At 39.1% G+C, this 16,494-nt stretch overlaps 1 protein-coding gene across 1 annotated transcript; it reads left to right on the top strand.

The window, feature by feature from the left end:
- Positions 1-7,928: 7,928 nt before the first annotated feature.
- Positions 7,929-16,326, top strand: LOC584825 (proteasome subunit alpha type-1). The gene is made up of 9 exons (XM_030988513.1): positions 7,929-8,016; positions 8,786-8,932; positions 9,598-9,701; positions 10,858-10,946; positions 11,574-11,644; positions 12,842-12,971; positions 13,446-13,525; positions 14,019-14,090; positions 15,163-16,326. Exons 1-9 carry the CDS (start codon positions 8,014-8,016, stop codon positions 15,304-15,306), a joined length of 840 nt encoding a protein of 279 aa, XP_030844373.1. The 5' UTR covers positions 7,929-8,013; the 3' UTR covers positions 15,307-16,326.
- The last annotated feature ends 168 nt before the right edge of the window (positions 16,327-16,494 follow it).

Here is a 16,494-nt window from a genome sequence, read left to right as displayed (position 1 = left end):
GTGTGGGGAATTGGAGACCCTTAAGCACATTTCCATAATTTACATAAACATGAAAAATGTTACACATACAGAAAGTTTTGTTTTCTCTTTAGTAACTTCTTCTCTTTATTGGGAAACAAAATTGTGGTCATGATGTAACTGATTAATAAGATAAAAATAATTTATGACGTCATCACCAAAGGTCTCTCATTACCAATATGCGTAGGTAATAAGGGACAGTTACAAATCAAGACATTTCAAATCAAGATATCAAGACAAAAATGGGATTGTTATAGTTAGTTCAAACACTTTTTGAAAGAGATACATGCAGCCAATAAACTTACTGTAATTTTGAAATGATTTTGAAAGAAGAAATTAATCCCATGTTATCCGCTTGTTATGCTTTATAATTCATTGATATTACAGTATATAACATATTGCAATTTAGTATTGGCCACCAGCGCCAAAATCAAAATCAACTCTATTTATTTATTGCAAAAGAAAGCCCTTCGTATTATGTACTGGTTCACCATTATTTATCGCACACAAGTCCAATATTTTACAAACTGAAAACCTTTACAGTATTCGACATAAATTCGCTACAATGTTTACTGATCATGTTTAAGTATTTAAAAAATATGCTCCCTCTTTCATTTCAAAACTTTTACACTATGAATAAAGCTATTCACTCTTACCCTACTCGTAATTCCTCAATTTTCATCTAGTATACCCGAAATAAATCCATAAGACACCATGGTCCTGACCTATGGAACTTTCTCCCAGAATCTATTAAATCATGTTGCTCCCTCCCAGGGCCGTAGCCAGAGTTTGATGTTTAGGGGGGGGGGGGGACACATACATGTAATTGATCGACGTTCTGGGGAGGGGTCTAAACAATTTCAATTTTTTGGGGGGGGGGCACGTGCCCCCCCCCCCCCCCCCCCCCCCCGTGGCTACGGGCCTGCTCACTCTACTCATTTAAGGCCAAAGTTAAAACGATGTTATTATCAGAATACTCAAGGTAGAATTTCTGTGTCAACTATTCATTGTTTATCATGTCATCTCTTCTTTCATTCGAATCATTATCATCATCATCATCATCATCATCATCGTCTTCATCATCATCATCATCCTCATCTGCATTGTCGATATCACCATCATCGAAATTTGTACTTTAAATTACCTATCCGTATCTGCTTAATATGTGTTAATATATTCATGAGTTTTTGTCTAGGGTTGTCGTTTTATCAAGCAATCTGCTTACGATGACAGTCCTTCTTCCGCAAATAATAATATTGTATCATGTTTTATAATGTTTGAGGAAACTTAGTATTTATGACATATTTATGACACTCACCTTCCAGGGGCAGTGACGTAATGAGAAAAAACGTTCGGAAGGGGGGGGGGGCAGAGGAAAAAATCTGCATCACCACCAGTCTTACATGTTACATGCAGCTCCCGCGGAACGTTTTTCAAAGTGGAGTATTAACGATCAGGTAGAGCGTAAATTGGCGTAGGGTCCAGGGCATGAGTCTCGGTAGGGGGGTCAAGGGGCAGAGCCCGCGGAAGCTCAGGTGCTTAGGTATTTAATTACGGTCAGATGAGCATCCAGGGCCCGCCTTAGGGCCATTGACGTGTTCCAGGGGGGGGGAAACCCCAGAAGCCCAGAGGTTTTACTATTTGACTACGGTCAGATGAGCATCCAGGGGCCCGCCTTAGGGCCATTGACGTGTTCCATGGGGGGGGGGACCCCCAGAAGCCTAGAGGTTTTAATATTTGACTACGGTCAGATGAGCATCCAGGGGCCCGCCCTATAGTGGGTCCAGGGGCAGAGCCCCGGAAGCTCAGGGGTTTTAGGTATTTAATTACGATCAGATGAGCATCCACGGGCCCGCCTTAGGGCCCTTGGTGGGGTCCAGGGGGCAGAGCCCGCGGAAGCTCAGGGGCTTAGGTATTTAATTACGGTCAGATGAGCATCCAGGGCCCGCCTTAGGGCCATTGACGTGTTCCAGGGGGGGGGAACCCCCAGAAGCCCAGAGGTTTTAATATTTAACTACGGTCAGATGAGCATCCAGGGGCCCGCCCTATAGTGGGTCCAGGGGGCAGAGCCCCCGGAAGCTCAGGGGTTTTAGGTTTTTAATTACGATCAGATGAGCATCCACGGGCCCGCCTTAGGGCCCCTGGTGGGCTCCAGGGGGGCAGAGCCCGCGGAAGCTCAGGGGCTTAGGTATTTAATTACGGTCAGATGAGCATCCAGGAGCATCCAGGAGCCTGCCTTAGGGACATTGGTGGGGTCTAGGGGGCATAACCCCCGAAATCTCGGGTTTTTTAGGTATTTAATTACGGTCAGATGAGCATCCAAGGACAGAGCCCCCGGAAGCTCAGGGTTTTAGGTATATTACGGTCAGATGAGCATCAAGGGGGCCGCCTTAAGGCACTTGGTGGGGTTCGGGGCGGAGCCCCTTAAGCTCTGGGGTTTAAGGCATTTAATTACGGTCAGATGAGCATTTTTTATACCTTATTTGTGACATTGGCAGGTCACTTATTTTCTCTCTCCGTCTTTCTTTCTTTTTCTATTTAACATACTTTTTCAAAAGTGAGGGGGGGGGGAGGCTAGAGCCCAACCACTTTGCAGACCATGACATAAAGGCTTCTAAATAAGCGTATTTTTCGCTCGACTGTAATTTGGGAATTTCTTATCGTCCAACAACGCATAAAAAGGTAAGACTTACACAAAAAAATGGAGAAAAAATATCGGAAAATCATGTCATAACAAGAACATTTATAAATTACTGGTATCGAATAAGAAATACACCCCCCCCCCCCCCATCAGTACGCCAGCGTTCGGGGGCTCATGTCTTCTCACCCCTATAACAACAAAAACAGACACACTTTCCCATTTTCGCACAATATGTCCATGATTTGCGCTATTATAAAGACCTCCATTGATAAATACCGTATAGGTGGCATGCGCAATGTTTATGAAATTTAATTCCTGTGAACGTTTCTTTTCTTTGAATGGAATTGTATATGTGATTTAATTCAGGATTTTATTATTGTTATGTTCTTTTGGGTTAAAAATACAAACCATGTTTACTCCTTTTTTTTTTTCTTTTTTTTTTTTTTGGAGGGGGGGGGGCGTTTTTGTGTGGGGGGGGGCAAAATGCGTTTTGTTAACAAATTCGTTGTTATTCACATTCTCTCTAGTATAATTATATGGGAGATAAATTCAATGTTGTACAGTCAGTTTACATCTCAAATGCAGCTGTGCACATATTTAAAACATTAGACATGGCAACCAAGTCACAATGAAAACCACATATTATTAAAAACATTTACGAGACCAGCTTTGCCTTCGTGCTTCATTATGTTGTCATCCCTTTGGAATCAATGTGGAATTGTGTGGAGGTCCTACATAAACAGCACAACAATTTGGCCGTTCATTTCCGATTCTCTTGAATTCATAACGACTGAAATAAGATCCATTCAAGTTGCAAACTTCCGACGAATCAACAGTTTCCCAGTTGCATGTACCTGCATAAGATCTTGCGGTACCGCAAAATATTTCGGGAACAAGGTAATTTGCCAGGTATATCGAGGTTCATTTGTAAAATATATTCCACATATTACAGAATGTTACAATATATGTTTTCTCTACAGTTGTATTAGAAAAAGATATACAGGATAGTACAATATAATTTTAAATTCTTGACGATAATATTTTGGAGAGTGCAAGTTTTATAATTTGTTTTTATAGTCTGTTAAATGAAGAGGACTGTTTCATTGTTAAAGTATCTCACCCGTCTACATATCAAGCCCTATATATTTTTTTAAAATTTATATAGGCGACAGAAGGGGATCGCATCTGTTTATTTCAGTTCATCCTCGTGAAGCAATTGCTTATACATAAACCCACCGATCGGAAATAATAAATCTCTTAAAGGTTTTATTTGAACCCCATGATCTCTTTTTCAGCCAACATGAAAGTCTGAAGAACTTTGCAGGAATTGTGAATATGTCACGTATATCTGTTAGCAGTGTCCTATAGAATTCAAATTATGCAAGGAAACCTGTTTACTTTTAAGACTTGACCGTCAGACGCTATTGAATGAATGATTGACTTGCTTTGGTAATAAATAGAGCTGTAAGGGGTACATGCAGGCACGGATCCAGGATTTCTTAGGGGGGGGGCAATTTGAAATCATGCGAGCCAAATATTGGTACGTTATGGTGACCAGCAGTGACGTAATTGGGAGGGGGTGGGTGCAAGTAGGGGCGAGTTTTCCCCGGAAGCTTTGACATTTCAAAAATTATTAGAGAAAGAAGACGATTCGTTGTACCGTTATCGACTCTTAATCTTCGTCTAAATTCAGTTTCCCCCCCCCCCCCTCCCGCGCGAAGCTTTTACGTTTCATTAAATCATTAGAGAAAGAAGACGATTCGTTGTATCGTTCTTGACTCTTAATCCTTGTCTAACTTCAGTTCCCCCCCCCCCCCCTGTGCGAACCGCGGAAGCTTTTACGTTTCATTAAATCATTAGAGAAAGAAGACGATTCGTTGTACCGTTCTCGACTCTTAATCCTTGTTTAAATTCAGTCTCCTCCCCCTCCTCCCGCGCGAAGCGCGGAAGCTACGACGTTTCATTAAATTATTAGAGAAAGAAGACGATTCGTTGTACCGCTCTCGAAGATAATCCTCGTCTGAATTTATTTTCTTCCTCCTGCGTGAAGCGCGGAAGCTTTTACGTTTTATTAAATCATTAAAGAAAGAAGACGATTCGTTGTACCGTTCTCGACTCTTAATCCTTGTCTAAATTCAGTTCCCCCCCCCTCCCGTGCGAAGCGCGGAAGCTTCGACGTTTCATTTATTTTTTAGAGAAAGAAGACGATTCGTTGTACCGCTCTCGAAAATATTCTTCGTCTGAATTCAGTTTCCCCCCTCCCGCGCTCCCTCGCTACGCGTTTTTTGGGGGACCACCCCACCGCCCCCCTGGCTACGCGCCTGCAGTCAGATGAACTTATGTTGATACCTTGTCTGCCCATTGTGACATTTGCAGGTCACTAATTGGCGTGGGGGTCAAGAGGCGGAGCCCCCGGAAACTCAAGAGTTTTAGGCACTCAATTACGGTCAGATGAGTATCAAGGGCCCGCCTTGAGGCTTTTCGTTGGGGTCAGGGGCCAGAGCCCCCGGAAGCTCAGGGGTTTTAGGCGTTTAATTACTGTCAGATGAGCATCTAAGGGCCCGCCTTAGGCATTTAATTTAATCATGGTCAGATGAGCATATTTTGATACATCATTATAATGTGTCACTGGCAGTTAACTATTTTTTCTTTCTTGCTCTCTTTCTTTCTATTTCTCTTTATATACTTTTTCAAAAAAAAAGTGGGGGGGGGAGGCTCGAGGATCCCGATCCCCGCCGTTCCGCGGGCCCTGACATGTAGGCATCTCAAGAAGCATTTTCTTGCCTGGCTGTAAATTTAGGAGTTTGTCATTTTCCAACAAACGCATACAAAAGTACAATTTACTTAAAAGTGATGAAAAATCTCGGAAAATTATGTCATTTCAGCATTATTTGTAAACCACCGTTATGGAATTAGAAATTAACCACGTTTGAATTTTATTTCCCCAAAGCCCCCCCCCCCCTCCCCTATCAGTACGCCAGTGCCCCCCCCCCCCCCCCCCCAGATTTACACCTTGTTGACGAGAAAATTACAACTGATATCCCTTACCTTTCTTCATTCTCTTTTTGCTCTTTCCCTTTCTCTCCTCTTTCCCTTTCCCTTCCCTTCTCTCTCTTTTAAGTTTGCCTGGGGGGGGGGGGGGAGGTCATTTTGGCCCCACTCCGCTCCACACATTGTTGATTGATCTCCCCTTCTTTTCTCCCTTTTCTTTTCTTCTTCCTCTTTTTTGTTCCCTTTTAGCTCTCCTCTTTTCCTTTTCCTTCCTTCTCTTTTTTTTAACGCGGGGACGGGGGGGGGGGGGGGGAGGCAAGGGCCTTTTGCCTCCAACCCCCCCCCCCCCCGATCGGGAAAATTGCAACTGATATCCCCCTTCTTTTCTTTTCTTCTTCCTCTTTTTTTCTTCCCTTTATCTCATTTTTTCCTTTTTTTCTTCCCTTTCCTTCCTTCTCTTTTATTTTTTGATTGGGGGAGGGGGCAGCAGCCTGGGAGGCAATTCATTTTGCCCCCCCCCCCGATCTCCTTCTTCCCTCTTTTCTTTTCTTCTTCCTTTTTTTCCCTTTTTCTCCTCTTTCCCTTTCCCTTCTTTTCCTTTTCTTTCTCTCCTTTTTTTTCGGGGGGGGGGGGGGCAAGGCCCGCTCGCCCCCCCCCCCGGATCCGCGCCTCTCTACATGTACTAAATGTACATTTGTCTATTATGTAAAAATCAGACTAATTAAACGAGCGTGCTCGCTAAATTCAATTTGACAACTAATGATCATTATTTTCTCACAAAAAGACATTTTCAAACCTTTTGGTTTTGAGGGAAGTTCTAAATTATTATTATCATTCAAATTACGTTGGAATTTAACCTCGTCATTATTTTTGGCCTGCACATAGGACAATACACTGTATTGTAATTGGATGGTGACAAATTAATATTCCAGTTTATCCATAGACAATGTACATGACGCTAGGTTGGTGAAAAGTTAGCGTAGAGTGGTGAAAAATTAATATTCCAGTTTATCCATAGACAATGTACATGACGCTAGGGTGGTGAAAAGTTAGCGTAGGGTGGTGAAGAGTTAATATTCCACTTTATCCATAGACAATGTACATGGCGTTAGGGTGGTGAAAAGTTAGCGTAGGGTGGTGAAGAGTTAATATTCCACTTTATCCATAGACAATGTACATGACGCTAGGGTGGTGAAGAGTTAGCGTAGGGTGGTGAAGAGTTAATATTCCACTTTATCCATAGACAATGTACATGACGGTAGGGTGGTGAAAAGTTAGCGTAGGGTGGTGAAGAATTAATATTACCATTTATCCATAGACAATGTACATGACGGTAGGGTGGTGAAAACTTAGCGTAGGGTGGTGAAGAGTTAATATTACCTATCCATAGACAATGTACATGACGGTAGGGTGGTGAAAAGTTAGCGTAGGGTGGTGAAGAGTTAATATTCCACTTTATCCATAGACAATGTACACGACGCTAGGGTGGTGAAAAGTTAGCGTAGGGTGGTGAATTTATGTGATTTGGTATTTAAAGAGTCAATGCTCCCTTTCGCAGAGAAAAGGCATATATATGCATGACATGCTTATAATTCTCATCACCAGGTCCCGCGGAGAGGACCTAAAGCCGTCGGCCGTCTGGTTGCTTACTTATACAAGCATTAATGCTTTCTTAGCAGTCAGGTAAAATAACCACCACCATTCCATTCCATTCCAATTATGGTGCGGGGATATATTGCAATTCGAAAGAAGATAATAACGTTTTAATTTATAACATAAATGAGGTGAGGTCGTAGTATAATTCTTTGATTTGCCCTTAAGTTCTGCGCTTTAACCCCCCCCCCCCCCCCCCCCCCCCATCATCTACTCTCATTATATCCGACCACCATGCCTATTTTAATTGGTAGCCAGCCATCGTTGCACTGATCATGCCTGATGGATACAATACACAAAGAATATATTGCGTGTGTGTAGTATAGCGGTTGTACGTGTACAATGCGATCCTTACACTTATCAAATTGGCAATTTTTACACATTGGATGGGCTACCTTCATCTCCGATTAGGTGTGTGAAGAAAAGCTTCACCCATGTTTTTTCAGCAATGTCGTTCATGCAAACTTGACAATTGTAAAAGAATAAATGAATTTTAAAAAGAATGATGTTGATTATTGTTATTTAATTAAATTTATTGGATATTTTTAATTATTTTTAATATGAATTTAATTTTTTGCAAAACTTATATCATATCTCTTTCATTCTTAAAAACAACTTCTTGCGAAAAGATGCGATTTGCTTGCTCACGTTTCGTTTGACAAAAAGGGAGACCGAGTAATCCAAAGAAATACTGTCTAAATTAGTACATAATGGTAAGTTTTTTTTAATTATGGTACGGTCGATATAAGAATGAATTTTATTATCTTTTTAAAATGTATACAGTACTTAATTCTTAAATCTTCAATATGATATGAGACTATAAACAAACATCTTCAGAGAGGGTCGCTGCGCGCTGGGCAGTGATCCTCTGAAGGTTAGCGGTTACTCTAGCGAGCTTTGCCCCGGAGGAGTGCGAGGGATATCGGAGCTGATGGTACGGGGGCTGGCAGCTGCAGTTGGGAATTGGGCTGGACGTAATTGGCTGCGCTGCACTGCTGAGTGATATTGCCATTGATGACTTCTTTCATTTGCCATTTCGTACATTAAATTCTTCGTTATTTATATCTTTGTGTGTAGATAGATCTATTGTTAATTGTTAGGCTAATTATCTGTAATCAGGGCTGTAGTGTCATTCAACTTTGGGGAACTGCTTCGAGGGAGATCATAATTTCATATGCAATTCTTTTTGGCTCAACCCAACAGGGGAGGGGGCAAAATAATTGCTGAAAAACATCAAAAATAATACCAAAATCATCACCCTAGGTCAACAAATAGCGAAATAACGATTAATGTTTAAAAAAAAAACACCCTTCTTCTTCTTCGTCGTCGTCTTCTCCTTCTTTTACTTTTCATCTTAATCAATGTGAATTGTTAATTCATTTGTAGATTTAATATACTTTAAACTAAACTAAAGTGCACTCATTGCTCCTTCAAAACAGCACATTTTACTCAAACTTATCATCTGTGCTTATCTTTGTTTAGTTTCGTAACCAGTATGACAACGACGTGACAGTATGGAGTCCCCAGGGGCGGATCCATCAGATCGAGTATGCCATGGAGGCCGTCAAGCAGGGCTCTGCAACCGTGGGTCTCAAGTCCAAGACCCATGCCGTACTTGTAGCCCTTAAGGTAACCATTCTTCTTCTGAGTATTGTTTCCCTAAACTGTCATGAGTACAAATTCACTGGCACCCTATTGAAACATGTGTTAATTACAATACTAAAAATACCTGCATATGAGATGTAGGTGAACTTGTACTTAAAACAGTTTGTAAAACAAATTAAACAATGTCTTGGTATTCTTCATAGGGCTATGCAGGCTATAATGAAGATGAAGTTCAGATTGCTACTAGTGAGGAGGAATTCAAGTGTTCTATGTTCAGGGCAGCCTTTTATTTTCTAAATTTTCTGTGAAACTTCTACACATAATATTGCTATTGCATTATTAATTTCTTTTGAAATCGCACTCTTAAGGCTTATTGAGAGCTCTTCTTTGAAATTCAGTTAATGTTTGTCACCATGGCATTAACCCACCAATTTCATACTTTGGGTCTTCAAAGCATTTTGAAAAATTAATTGTATCAATATGCAAGAACCTTAGTCTTCTCATATCTTTTGTAAGAATACTTTGATGTGTTTTTCTGTGAAGTTGCCCTATGCAATTTTTTTTCACTTCCTATTTTATTTCTTTTTCCAGAGGTAAAAAAAGAAGAACAGTTCCAAGGACTGCGAACTTTTTTTATTAGTTTAATATCAACTTTGTAATCTTTATCTATCGTAATTTTTCTTTTCCAGAGAGCTTCTTCTGAGCTGTCCTCTCATCAGAAGAAGATCATCCCCATTGATGATCACATCGGTATCTCTATCGCTGGACTTACATCAGACGCTAGGATGCTTAGGTAAGGAGGAACCATTCAACCATGCATGTAGTCTCATTAGGCATAACGACTGAGAAGAAAGAGAAGAAGAAGACTCATGCAATATTGATTATTAATTATCAATTGATTGCTGGTCGCTACTGAATAAAAAATGGTCTATAGAATTTAGTTACAAAAAAACTTCTATAGAATTCTATAAAAAAATCTATAGAATTTCTATGGGCCATCATCTGTCTTCATCAGCTAGAGTTTGTCAAATAACCAGCTATTTTCAGACTCAAAATATTATCCCGAAGCTCGAAATTGTGTCTTCACCCAACCGATACGCTCATCAAAAACTAGCTCAGACAGGCGCAAAATTAGCAGGCTGTATTGGAAACAGGACCAAGATTACTCTGGATATTTTCTCGACCTAATATCCAGCTAATTGCAACTGCAGTTAATTTGCGATCGGGATATTTTAAAAAGCGGGTTATTTGGCAAACTCGAGCTGATGAAATGCAGGCTTCTGCATGACCTCAAATCTATCATTTGTTTTTGAAATACTATCCAAATATTGTATAATGAATTCAATTATACATAGATGAAATTGCATGTACGCATATCTGTAGATTAAGCAAAACGACTTACAAGATCTTGAGTTAAAACAAATTGGATTCATATATAAATGTAATGCTTCCTGGGAGAAATTTCAATTGTTTAAACATATTTGTGGCTTACACCCAGTAAATAAGATTGATTGATCGATCTGTAATTGAAAAACAAGTCAGAAAAAATCTTGGTTCAAATTCTGCTGGTTCCAAGATTTTTTCTGACTTGTTTTTCAATTACAGATCGATTAATCGATCTGATTTACTGGGTGTAAGTCACAAATATGTTTAAACTAGATTGGATTTAGTTGTTTACTCCATGTTTATGTGATCTCATAAATAAAAGACATACAGTAGGATATCTACTAGTTATAATACATTCTTTGTATCAGTTTTTTGTTATATATAATTTATCTTATTCCTTCGTGAGATTAAAAAGAAGGAAAGAAAAGAGCATGTGTCAGTGAAAAAAGAGGACTACATTCAAATTTCTGCAGACCGTCACACTTCTTTCCTCAAATACCTTGTTCTGATGTTTAAAAAAAATTTTACTTAAAGATGTGTCCTGTTTTTGTCTTCCCTTGCAGCAAATTCATGAGGACAGAGTGTTTGAACTCCCGCTATGCCTACGAGACACCCCTACCTGTTTCCCGATTAGTTTCAGAAATTGGCAACAGTATCCTTTGATTTATTTCTGATGTGCTTATGATATGGGACAAGCTTTTACTCTCATTTTTTGTGAGAGGGAAATAATTTCCCTTAGGGCAAAATGCTCCAACAATATAAGCTTTTTTATGAAAACGAGATCTCTGTAAGATGATTTCAATAACATGCATGTTGGCAGAAACCTTTTTCACTTTTAAGATATACACTTTCCTTGCCTCTCTTTTCACTCTATATAAAAGGTCATTCTTGGAGATTGCACTTGCAGTTATGCCGCTTCAAGACCCACATATTTTCAGACATGTTCAAATAGATTTCTTCTCTGATACTCAAGCATTTTAAGGAGTTTTAAATCAAAGAGTAGGGTACATTTGTAAATTCTATAGTATCTGCACTTTATCAAATCATCATTATTATTTTCCAGAGATCCGTAAGGACATGCATTGGTAGAAGACGAAAACTAAAGGAGTTATAGGGATTACTTGCAACACCAGATTATGTGAGGAAGGATAAAATGGAAAGTTATGTGGTTTTGTTAATATTATCTGTTATAAAAAAAATAATGCCCAGTAGTTTTGAATACATTGATGAACTGTCCTATCCATTCCAAATGTTGACGATCTTAACACCACCATCTCAGAATCTCAAATTAACACACAGCGGTATGGCAGGAGACCGTATGGTGTGGGACTTCTTGTTGCTGGCTATGACGTAAGTATGCCCTCTCTGGTGAGAGGTTTGTGGGATTTTATAGTCTCACGTGTGCCTGATAGCATTATGGTGAAAAATATTGTATTCAGGGTTTTTGTTTTCTCTCATAACAAAATATGTATATTTATATTGTCTTAAAGGTATTACAAAGTTTTTGGAAATTTTGAAAAATGGGTGAATAGAAATTCTTTACAATTTTAATATATTTGGATGCCCCTGTGGATGTATTAAAAACACCAGAAATTTTAGCCCCTAAAACACTTCTGCTTTCGAGAAAAATTGAATATAAGGATTTACCGGTGCTCCCGGTAAATTTTGATGAATTTCAAATAGCTCCTACGGCCGTACAATGGTAGCTGTGACCATGAAAATCTCAGAATATGTAGTTGTGGTATATAATTTCCGAACAAGAATAGCTAATCAGTCAATTTTAGTCAATAAAAATTGTTTTGTAGCTTAATTAATATCTTGAGCTTGAGAGGGAGCTATTCAACATGAAGTGTTTATTATTTACAATTTCATAACATTAGAGTCGATTTCGACCGCGACAACGATCACTGAATATTGTAGGATCGTATATGCTTCCAATATGTTTATTTGAACCAAATTCATGACCCCATACCAAAACGTTGTATTACCTTTAATGGGAAAGGAAACAAATATGTGTGTAGTGTATGGTAAAAGTTGTAAAAGCTGAGTTTATTCATGAAAAGCCACTCTCTATGTCAGATCTGAGAAATAAAAAGTTTCATATGTTCAACATTTGGGTTGGTTAATTGACCCCCCCCCCCCCCCCCAGTTATTAGCCATGGTTAATTAGAAATCAAATGACAATCAAATAAACAACAATGGTAAAGCACGATTCCAGTTGCAGTATGAACGCATACACTGTACAGTTAACAACTAACTTATTTGTACCCCTTGTAAATTTAATGTTTTTTGTAACTCAAGAATGAAAGGTGGACTGGTTGAATTAGGGCCTTTGGAGAATTCTTTCAGATGTAACTTTCTCAAGAAACATAAATCAGGACAAATCAATCAAGGGTTTGAAAAATTCAGTTCCTTATTTATGTCTTAATTTCAAAAGGCATGAAAAAACAATCCAGTTTTGATTTTGTCCTATTTACTACTATCCTATCGGGCAAAACAAGAGTTGAATTATAACGCTACTGTGTTCTCTCTTCCATCCCTCTACAGGAGATGGGCCCACACATCTTCCAGACGTGCCCATCCGCAAACTACTTTGATTGTAAGTGCATGGCCATCGGAGCTCGCTCCCAGTCAGCAAGGACCTACCTCGAGAAGAAGATTGATGATTTCCAGACCGGTGAGTAGATTTTGTTCAAAAATATTTCTATAATTCTCATTTGTTGACATTCAATTCTGTAAATCGTGAATGATATGCATCTACAGAAAAAGGGGAATCAAGATTTTATGGTCAATACATATTGCAGACAAAAATTCTCCATCGGTGTAACATGTAATATGTGAAACAAAAACATGGTGTTGTGTGCTGAAAGCCAGAAGGGCGTCAGGACTCTATAAAGAAAAAAGTCTATGAGCAGGTACGGTCCTCCGGCTTTCAGCACACAACATAACAAGACAATATTGCATTCCATTTTCCAACACGATGGAATTATAGAAAAGATTTGCGTGTCTCTTTATCCAAGGCAAATGTTAAAGGGGCCTCCTGGTGAAACATGAATGAGATCTTGATTGTGGCAATGCCCATGTCGATTCCATATCATTAGGTAGACGTGCTTATGGACCATTCTTTTTTGTTCACCATCTTTGTTTTTAGCTACCCTTGAAGAGCTGGTGAAACATGGGTTGAGAGCTTTGAGGGATACGCTACCCAATGAAAGTGAACTCAATACAAAGGTAATGGCATCATTTGAGGATTATGAGGATTATGATTATGAGGATGATGATGATGACGACGATGGTGAGGATGATGATGATGATGATGATGATGATGATGATGATGATGATGATGATGATGATGATGATGATGATGATGATGATGATGAGGATGATGATGATGATGATGATGATGATGAGGATGATGATGATGATGATGATAATGATGATGATGATGATGATGATGATGATGATGAGGATGAGGATGAGGATGATGAGGATGAGGATGATGATGATGATGATGATGATGATGATGATGATGATGAGGATGATGATGATGATGTCATGAGAGATATACTACCCATTGAAAGTGACAAACAATTAAGTTGTTGCAGTAATGTAGCGTCACTGCCCTCTTTAAAACCTACACATTTTACTCTACAATATATTTTATGATAGTATTTGTATTATAGTATTGTTGATATTATCCATTTTCTTCTCCAATATCTTATAGAATTGTTCAGTGGCTATCGTAGGCAAGGACGAGAAGTTCACAGTCTACGAAGACGATGACGTCGCCAAATTTGTATCCTTTTATGAAGCATTACATAACTATGTGAAACCAAATAAGTTATTTGATGTTTAAATTTTGAAGAATACTATTTAGATGATTTTCATCAAGTGGAAGGGTTGTCCAAGGATACACTAGATGATGCCTGGGGTATGATAGTGTAGATGGTAATTGTAGACTTTACTTTGTACAATTTGTAGCATGAAGATTCCTGGAGTTGGTTAAAGATGTTCTGATGCCTTTTTTTTTTTTTCATCTTAAATTTTTGTGAGGTTTCTTCTTTTGGAAAGGAAAATGAAAGGACAAGATCCTGAGAAGAGAGGATTAGTCCTAAAGGCAATGTCAGTCTGTATTTCCAAATTCTAAAGCCCAACCTGCTTGCTACAATTCTCAATATGTAAGGATAACCAGGGCCTGTCCAGGGGAAATGTATTTATGCTCCATAGATGCATTCTTGGTCATGATAATTTCAATTGACCTCCATTGCAATATCAGATAATTATGTTAGCGAGTATCCTCAATTATAGGGGAAGGAGTAGACAAGGGCAACAAATAAATCTTGTTGAAATCTCATTTGAACATTAAATACATCTTGTTTTCTGTGTAATACATATCTTAGTAGGTCTTTGTGACATCAAATGTAGCAGCAGTATATAACAAGTTAACCTGTTGTCTATTGGAACTAGGTTCTTCCTGTATTAACCCTTTGGCTACTGAATTATTGTATTCCCATAGGTTTAATACAGGAGCTACTTGGTTCTCAAAGGGAATGGGTTAATTCTATATGGAAGGTGAGAAAATTCAGTCGTCAACGGCTCAAATACTATTAGCGTGCCTGTGTTTTTGTCCATGTTTAAAACTCCACTGTACTACTTGTAGCTACTTGCTCCCTCTGTATAGCAAACAATGCCTAATTGGTGACCGTTGGTCCCCATGATCCTCTTTTTCTTATGTTAACTCAGAGTTGATTTGATGAGATAACCACCTGTCCAGTGACCTTGCAGGGTGGTCTAATCCCTCCTGTAAACTAGTACAGATGGGCTTTAAGACAATGTTCATTTTCCTTGACTAGTGTCCTTTCCTCTAGCTGGCTGGTATTGAGACGGAGGCCCGCTCCAGGGGCCGTCGGGCACCCGACGCAGCAAGCATGGATACAGATGCCCCAGCAGCGCCAGCAGCTGAAGGTGACCCAGCGCCCGCTACAGGTTCAGATCAGCCAATGGAGCATTAACACTGATAGTGGTGCTGCTGTGTTAGGGTGCAAGCGTTTTGTAATCTATACTGTTCATAGTCTTACTGCTTATCTTAGTTTGTTAAAAAAGTGTCCTATGTGGGGATAATTTCATCCAACAATTTCTCAAAATGTTAAGTGCAACCTGTCCCCCTCTTATAAAAGAGATCACACTCCGGAACGATTGCAAGTGCTCCATTGAATCACAAACTTTAAAATTGCTCTGTTTGTCTTGAATAGAGTTCTGATTAATATTGTTTATAAGACAGGGCTCGGGAAACAATAAAGACCCTTTGTAATAAATCTGAGGTTTCATTGAGAAACGGGTGAAATACACTCATTTAATTTAATAACAATATCAAGTTTGTAACTTTATGCAGATCTTACTGTAGCCCAGTTTACTTCAGAATTCCTTTCCATGTACGTGGGTCACATCAATATGTAAGGGCTAGTGAATATTTAATTTTCTTGTTGTCCTATTCCAGAAGATTTTTAATACCAAATAGTGGAAGATATTATTTAAAAGACATGATTAGTTATAACTGTAACATGAGTATCAAGTATCAACAAATGGTTTCTTGTGCATTTAACAAAAAAAAATGTTGGAGTATTCAGCGGAACAGCCGTTGATATCAGAGACTGAAGCTTTCGGACTAGTTTTTCCCATGCAATGGGGATGAACGTTTCATTGATGGCTCTGCTCAACATCCACCTGCGTGAAGCTAGATCTCAGATACCTAATACGTACCTTTCTTTAAATTAGAAGAAAACCCCATAGTGTTTGCAGGATTCAAGATAATTAGACATTTCCTACGTTTAATTCTAGGGAGGATTGGACTATTGATTCTAGATTCACTGTACAACTTATTTGCTGTAAATTAATTGTTTCTTTTTTTTTTTACTGTAAAGATATGTGATATCACAAGCATCTTGTACAAGTTGAATTCCATTCAGTGCAACATATTGCACAACTGTGTAGTTGTCCTCTGTAATAAATTGTGTATCAGATATGTCTGAAAATTATTGTTTTATTTGTGATTATTGTACAGTGCGTTACTCTCTGCCTGGCCACGTACATGTATCGATGCATAGAGAGGAAGAGGAAGGGAAAGAAGAAAAGTAAGGAGGTAGCTGAAATATATTGTGAACACATCATGGGGAGAAGACGTGTGGCTAGATAACTATATA

This window comes from Strongylocentrotus purpuratus, unplaced genomic scaffold (assembly GCF_000002235.5).
Source record: "Strongylocentrotus purpuratus isolate Spur 01 unplaced genomic scaffold, Spur_5.0 spur5_scaffold_17, whole genome shotgun sequence".
NCBI lineage: Eukaryota > Metazoa > Echinodermata > Echinoidea > Camarodonta > Strongylocentrotidae > Strongylocentrotus > Strongylocentrotus purpuratus.
This window is presented reverse-complemented; position numbering and strand designations above follow the sequence as displayed.

What these genes read in the sequence shown, in the direction of transcription:
- LOC584825 (XM_030988513.1), top strand. An exon ending in CCGTACTTGTAGCCCTTAAG is followed by an intron (nt 8,933 to 9,597) that starts GTAACCATTCTT and finishes TTTCTTTTCCAG; the next exon opens with AGAGCTTCTTCTGAGCTGTC. An exon ending in AGTTTCAGAAATTGGCAACA is followed by an intron (nt 10,947 to 11,573) that starts GTATCCTTTGAT and finishes CCACCATCTCAG; the next exon opens with AATCTCAAATTAACACACAG.